Source organism: Quercus suber, unplaced genomic scaffold (genome assembly GCF_002906115.3).
Source record: "Quercus suber isolate HL8 unplaced genomic scaffold, Cork oak 2.0 scaffold_360, whole genome shotgun sequence".
NCBI classification, from domain to species: domain Eukaryota; kingdom Viridiplantae; phylum Streptophyta; class Magnoliopsida; order Fagales; family Fagaceae; genus Quercus; species Quercus suber.
Genome location: NW_027069812.1, coordinates 763,608 through 771,086, shown reverse-complemented (window position 1 = coordinate 771,086; position 7,479 = coordinate 763,608). Strand labels below are relative to the sequence as shown.

Sequence of the window (7,479 nt, the reverse complement as noted above, 5' to 3'; positions counted from 1 at the left end):
TTATTTTTATTTAAGTATACCATTAACGTTAGTTTTTATTATTATTTTATTATTTTTATTAATAACAACTCGTCACTTTAATAGTTATGAATCTTTTTATATGCCTCTTAAGTTTATTATTTAAAAAAAACGAGTAATAATTATCTCACATTCATCATTTCACTTTTTTTTTTAATGTTTTTCAACATATTTGTTTTTAATTTAAAAATGAATGTATCAGAGCATATAATTATAAATATTTTATAAAAAAGTATAAGTAAAACGAGTGTAGGAAAATATATATAATGAAAACAAAAACGTGGACTTTCTGTGTATCTTATGCCGTCATGTGCATTCATATTGATTTTTCTGAGCCCCTCATTTCACGCGTCAAAATTGTCAGAGTCACAGCCACTTGCCCCTTCTAGTTCCCGGTACAAACTCCCTTATATATACCCCTAGATCTTTATGGTCTCATTTGTCCACACATATTATTCTACTACATCAAAATCATTTATACAGCTTCACACCTAGTTTTTCATCTCTTCAAACTATATACTTCATCAATTTCATACATAGTTTCAAATCTCTCAAAACTGTAATCCATCAACTCACGCGGGTTTCCATGCTTTCCTAGTTTCAAAGCTCTCCAAACTATACTTTGTCAACGAACCAATAAAAAACATTTCTTTTTTGATTCGTCCCTGGAGTTGGATACCTCATTCTAGAATTTCCGGCGGCGATCGAGCTCTATATATGTTTTATTGTTAAGCTCTCTCTAGCTGGAAAAGGTCTGGTAATTTTAGGCCATGGCAGGAGCATCTGGAGGAAGATCTTTAGAAGAAACACCGACTTGGGCTGTTGCCGTGGTGTGTTTTTTTTTGGTTCTAATATCCATTATCATCGAGTACATCATTCATCTCATAGGAAAGGTATGTCTATGACTACTTCTACTTAAAAACAATTCTCAATTGGGTTTTCGGGGTTTTACTGCTTGGACATGTTTATTTGATTCTGAGTTCATATTATTGAAATCTTTTCATTGCACCAATTTGCAGTGGTTGAAGAAAAAACGTAAAAGAGCTTTATATGAAGCACTAGAAAAGATCAAATCAGGTACACACCGCTATTCGTCATGTTCATCTCAAAGTTAAAATTAGACAAACTATATACTATTAAAGTATTAATGAACTTTTTTTGTTTGTTTGTTGCTCTTTTGGTTCATGCAGAGCTTATGTTATTGGGATTTATATCCTTGCTTTTAACGGTAGGACAAGATCAAATTTCAAGGGTATGTGTATCCCAGAAAATTGGAGCAACATGGCATCCATGCAGTAAGGAGCAAGAAGCCGCTCAAACTGATTCTGAAACCAATAGCCGGAGGCTACTATCCGTATCGGATTCCGGCAAAGGGTTTCGACGCATTTTAGCAGGCGCAGCCTCATCTACAGATAAATGTGCAGCCAGGGTGTGTGTATATTCCATCTTTTGTCTCTTCTTATACCTTAAAGAAAGAATAGGCAATACATTGCTATTTTCATATTTATTTTTTTATTATGTGCCTTTTGAATGATAGAATATTAGTTTGAGTGAGAATCTTATACATGAAACTTAAATCAAGTCAAATATATATGTCAAACCAATGTTTGGAATTCCATAGCAAACTTGCAATTTGCGCAGAATGGGAACAAGGGACACTTTTTAATTGTCAAGTTTAAAACGTATGGAATGATTTAATTTGTCCACGGTTTTACACCAAAGTTCTTGACTTTTTTTGTCTGATCATTAACATTCTTTTCCTTTTACGTGCCTCTTACGGTATATTTTTTAATCCTATTATGTAGTTATGGAATCAAAAATTAATTTATTCAAAAGAATCTTTATCATGAGTTGGTGATGACTTATGTGCTAATCTAGCTAGGTTCATCGTTGTGTTTAAAAAAGGAACAAAAAGCTAGCATATGGTACATTTGTGTCTGATTAGATATTAATTTGGGTGAGTTTGCTGTTCTAATTTGCAGGGTATGGTCCCATTTGTGTCCAAAGATGGTATTCATCAACTACACATTTTTATCTTCGTGTTGGCTGTATTTCACGTCCTTTATTGCGTTCTCACACTGGCTTTGGGTAGAGCCAAGGTATTTATTCATTTCTCCTACCAAATTTACTTACATTACTTTTTAACTATTTTTTCCCCGAAACTCACACTAGGCCTGTTTGGTTCCAGATGAGAAGTTGGAAGCATTGGGAGACTGAAACAAGAACAGCTGAGTACCAGTTCTCACACGGTTAGCCCAAATTAACATTATGTAGCTTGATTTTGTGCTTATATATAGGTACATTTACATTTGTATACTGACCTAGCCTAGTGTTGCATGTATCACAGACCCAGAGCGATTCAGGTTTGCAAGGGACACATCATTTGGGAGAAGACACTTGAGCTTTTGGACCAAAACACCTGCTCTCATGTGGATAGTAAGCAAAACTCTTTTCCTCTTTTCCCATTGAGTTTACTTTGGTACAATGGTGCTAAAAAAGCATATGCTTCGTGCTAAAAAGTAACACTTAGATAAAAGAACTCTCTCTTAAATCATGCCAAAAAGTAGGAAGAAAAGAAATCCCAAGTTTGAATTTTTAAGCTAGCAGTACTTGTACACTTTATTGAACTTTTTGTGAGTTACACTTAGCTAAACTTCATTTTCATCCACTTCTGCAAAATGATAAAAAAATAAAAACCCCACAAGCCAACTTGACAAAGCATGTAGATGAAAGATGAATTATTGAATCCCTTTCTATAGGAGAACATATCTTTATCTTAGATTTGACATCAAGTCGCAATGGATGGAATTATTAAATACCAATGGTTTCAATTGAAAGTTTCAAGAACAAGAAATACCCTACGCTAATTGCAGTCACTGAGATAGCTAGGTTTCATTATGCGTGTTTTCTAATTATTAATGTCACCATTGAAATTATAAGGATCAGTTTTGTGGGCATATAATGCATTCCCACTTTGAAAATCACGACGTTCTATTATACCTAACAAAAACGGACCCATGTCCCATTAATTGTCGACAAAGAACAGTGCATTATCACAAACGAAGTCTAGGGCTCATATTCAAATAAAATTCCCTCTAGCCTTTTGTTTTTGTTTCACATTGATTGTCATTTACCAAGAAAGTTCAATATGCTATTTGGTTGGTATTTTGATTGAACTCCAGTCTCAAATCTAATTCTGAGTATCACATCTAAAAGTAATTGTACCATATTATAAGCTAAATTGATGACTTTAGATTTATTTTCAAGTAGAATACCCTTTAGGATCTTTTTTTTTTTTTTTTTTTTGAGATAAATCAAATTCCCTTCAGAGTGTTACAAAAAAAATAAAAGAAAAAAAGAAAAAGAAGAAGAATCTCAAAACCTCGAAGTGTTACAAAGTAATTTTATATGCTTGATGTATTGATGTGCTTCTCAAGATTATGTGCATGTCAAGAGTCACTAAGAATTGTTCAAATTAAATAATAAAAAAAAATAAAAAATTAGAAGAGCTTGATATCTCCTTTCCTTCATGCACACACGTACACACATATGTGTGACATTTCCTTCATATAAATATATATATATATATATATATTGATGAATTTTTCCTTCGAATATATAATAAGTTTCCCTTGACAGCATCAACTTTCTATTTTTTGCCATTGATGAATACGGTAACGGTCTTGGTGTGAATACCGATTAAGGACGACATGAACGGTCTTGGTATGGCAAGTTATGAAAACGACGTAGTAGCTAGCCGTCCAAAATTTTCTGTAGCTTATTTGACTATTTTTTTATTCCAACTTCCAATTGACGAGTCTCTCCTCGATAACAATATGAATTTTTCTCCACGTCATAGTCAAATAAGTACTTTCAATAATAGACTTCCTTTTTTTAATTTTATTCTTCTAGAAATTCATTTTCACATTTATTTTCCTTTTGCAGGTTTGTTTCTTCAGGCAGTTTGTCAGGTCGGTTCCTAAAGTTGATTACTTGACCTTGAGACATGGATTTATCGTGGTAATTATTTCTTCTAATAAGAGTATCTACATTATACATAACCCATATTGCTTTTTTTTTTTTTTTTGGGCAAAAATTTCTTTTAGTAAAGAGATTATTTGGGCTTGCAAATCAGGCCTTGAAACGAACTATAATCTGCTACCATGTGGCATATATTGTTTGAGGTCAAAGAAATCTCTAAAATATTAAACTACGCAAGAAAACAGAATATATTATTTGAGGAGAAGAAATTTTGTTTGGTTAATTCCTTGTTGTCTAATAATAATAACAAAGAATGTCAACCAATTGAGTTGCAAGTTGGAACATTGAAAAATTCTGCTTTTCTCATTTTGGAGTAATGTAAAAATGTGTCTCCAAATTCGTGAACTTTATAGGTCTAAATCATTTCATTCTATAATTTTTTCCCCACTAATAAGTTTTCCCTTATTTGTATGCAATAAATCAGGCACATTTGGCACCTCAAAGCCATCAGAAATTTAACTTCCAGAAATATATCAATAGATCATTGGAAGAGGATTTCAAGGTTGTTGTGGGAATCAGGTTGGTGCTTTAGGCCCTTACTTTTTATCAAATTCAATGTTAGTTCAGCTTTGTTTGTCTCACATTTTTTTTTATACTATTCATATACATCAGGTGTTAAATGTGAATATTCTTGACCCAAAAAAAAAAAAAAAAGAGATAGCTAATGTGAAGTGTAAACATTGTGTATACTAAAAATAACGTTAAAGAGTGAAACAATAATTTTTTTTCTCTCTTAATTAAATATCTATACACCCCTAATTAACTCCAATTACTTATGTAACATTTTCTTGTTGTCAATTTTCAGCCCTCCTATCTGGTTTTTGGCAGTGCTATTCTTGCTCTTTAACACTTATGGTGAGTAAAGAACAATTTTGAAAGTACTTATTTATGTTTAGTAAAAAAAGATATGTATTCTCTCTTCTATATAGAATACCAAAATCCGATACATGTCTCACACGATTGATTACAAATTGTTTAGGGCCTAGCACAAGCAATGCATGGGAATAAAAAAATATGACACAGCCTAAAAGAAAGGAAAATTTTAAAATTAACAAAAAGATTCCTTATAAAACACATAAATGGTGTTTTCTTGACTATAATTTGTTCCAGAATATTTTTGGCCGAATTATTTGACTAAAGTTTTCCTCCTTTTGCAGGCTGGAGATCTTATCTATGGCTACCATTTATCCCATTGATTGTAAGCAAATTATCTGTGTGTCTGACTGAGATATATAATTCATTTTTTATAAACAATTTTCAAATGTTAACATAATTAGCAGATCTAACGGCTAAAAATGCACCCGCAGGTCATACTATTAGTTGGGACCAAGCTACAGGTGATCATAACCAAAATGGCATTGAGAATTCAAGAGAGAGGAGAGGTTGTGAAGGGCACCCCAGTGGTTCAACCAGGTGATGACCTCTTCTGGTTCAATCGCCCTCGCCTCGTTCTCTTCCTCATTAACTTTGTTCTATTTCAGGTACTTTAATTTCCAATTTTCTATCTTCTTTAGATTTAATTTAATTAATCCACCATCATCATTTTTCACTTACACTTTATTATGGTCTTTATTCATTATTGCAGAATGCCTTTCAGCTTGCTTTCTTTGCATGGGCTTCGGTAAGCTTCTATATTCTATTTCCCTATGTTTAGCACTAAAAAAAGTCCGGGTGAAAAGTTGGAAAAAGAGATAATGAAAGAACTGCTTAAATTTGAAGCTAAATATTGTGCTTCACTACCTTTTCCATAGTGTATTACACAAAAGCTGAGCATATAAAAAAAGATTTGGCTTGTGTCCAATGTATTAAAGTATTGAACGCGACACAATCACGACATGTGTCTAAAATTGGTCACATGTCAATCTTGTATTTCATCCAATGCACTAGACGAAAGCCTTGCCCAAAAGAAAATTCATGAATTGTGTACCATTAGGCCTTTTGGTAGAGGTAGGAGGTTGGAGTAAGTTTTGCAATCAAAATTTACCAATTAAAAACAAAACAACGTATTGTGTTCTTTCTTTAGAATGTATGTTCTTTAGTTCAAAAACGATTATAGGATTTTGTACTAAAATTTGTATAAATATGTTGAACCCCTCTTTTCTTTTTTTGGGTTTTTTTCAGTTTGAATTTGGGTTGAAATCATGTTTCCACAGCAAAACAGAGGATATCGTCATCAGAATCTCAATGGGGTACGTCTCAAACTTGTTAGATTCATAATGCTCGAATGATATCAACTTAAATTTTCTAGTACACTAACAAAACGGTGGTGCTTTTCTCAGGGTCCTCATACAAATTCTCTGCAGTTACGTTACTCTACCACTCTATGCCCTCGTAACACAGGTAAATCAATGGCTAAGACATACATATTTAAAATGTCAAATAAAAAACAATCTAAATCAAATAGTTTATAAATTTTCCTGAAATAGTTCAACATCATAATGCTTGGGTGTTTGTTTTTTATGTTATGAGCAGATGGGTTCAACCATGAAACCAACCATATTCAATGAAAGAGTAGCCTTGGCTTTACGCAACTGGCACCACTCAGCTAAGAAGCACCTAAAGGAGAACAAGGGGTCTGTATCTGTAACACCTATGTCTAGTAGACCAGCAACCCCATCCCACCACATGTCACCGGTTCATCTCTTGCGCAACTACAGGAGTGAAATGGAGAGCGTCCAAGCTTCACCAAGAAAATCCAATTTTGACATTGAGCATTGGGAAACCGAGTCCCCCTCCCCATCACACCGCCACTGGCCGGTTGGTGATGGCTCATCCTCTTATCACCACCACCAAACGGACCAAAGTTACATAAAGGATGATAAGGATGTTAATGAGGTGAACTTGGGTCAACTGGCTCCAATACCACAACCAGCTCGTGCACAACATGAAATTGATATCGGACTAAAGGACTTTTCATTTGATAAAAGAACAAGAGCTTGAGAAAAAGAAATGAGCGTGTGAAAATTTCGCTACATTGAAATTGATTGGAGTGGACGTACAGATCGGGGAATTGCCTTGAGTTGCATCATCTTGTAATATGCTTTTGAAAATTTTTAGTTGAAAAATAGAGATACTGATGTGTTCAATTTTTCTACTGCACATATATATATATATACACATACTTTGAATAATTTTTTTAATGTAAATAAATGGCAAAAACTTCTCCACAGGAGATTTCCTTAATTGAAAAAAAATTAACACATGCCATTAGACTTATCTCACCAGGTCCTTACTCTTTTACTCTTTATAGTGTAGCTGAGTAAAAGGTCCAAGGAGTAATTATATTTTTCAAATAAGTTTGTTAATGTTTATCATATTTTTCAAATAAATTAAATAAAAATGTTCTGAAATTTCTTGAGAAGGCAATCAGATTTTTTTGGAATATGGTACAATTTTTATTTAGGTTTTTACTCGACTTTT

The 7,479-nt window shown here is 33.2% G+C and overlaps 1 protein-coding gene across 1 annotated transcript; it reads left to right on the top strand.

Moving 5' to 3' along the window:
- Positions 1–438: 438 nt before the first annotated feature.
- Positions 439–7,190, top strand: LOC112004161 (MLO-like protein 6). The gene is made up of 15 exons (XM_024036392.2): positions 439–911; positions 1,038–1,095; positions 1,209–1,447; positions 2,001–2,117; positions 2,207–2,267; positions 2,366–2,454; positions 3,964–4,038; positions 4,484–4,578; positions 4,865–4,914; positions 5,217–5,257; positions 5,367–5,540; positions 5,645–5,680; positions 6,181–6,248; positions 6,339–6,399; positions 6,532–7,190. The coding sequence occupies exons 1-15, from the start codon at positions 789–791 to the stop codon at positions 6,997–6,999; spliced, it is 1,755 nt and encodes a 584-aa protein (XP_023892160.2). The 5' UTR covers positions 439–788; the 3' UTR covers positions 7,000–7,190.
- The last annotated feature ends 289 nt before the right edge of the window (positions 7,191–7,479 follow it).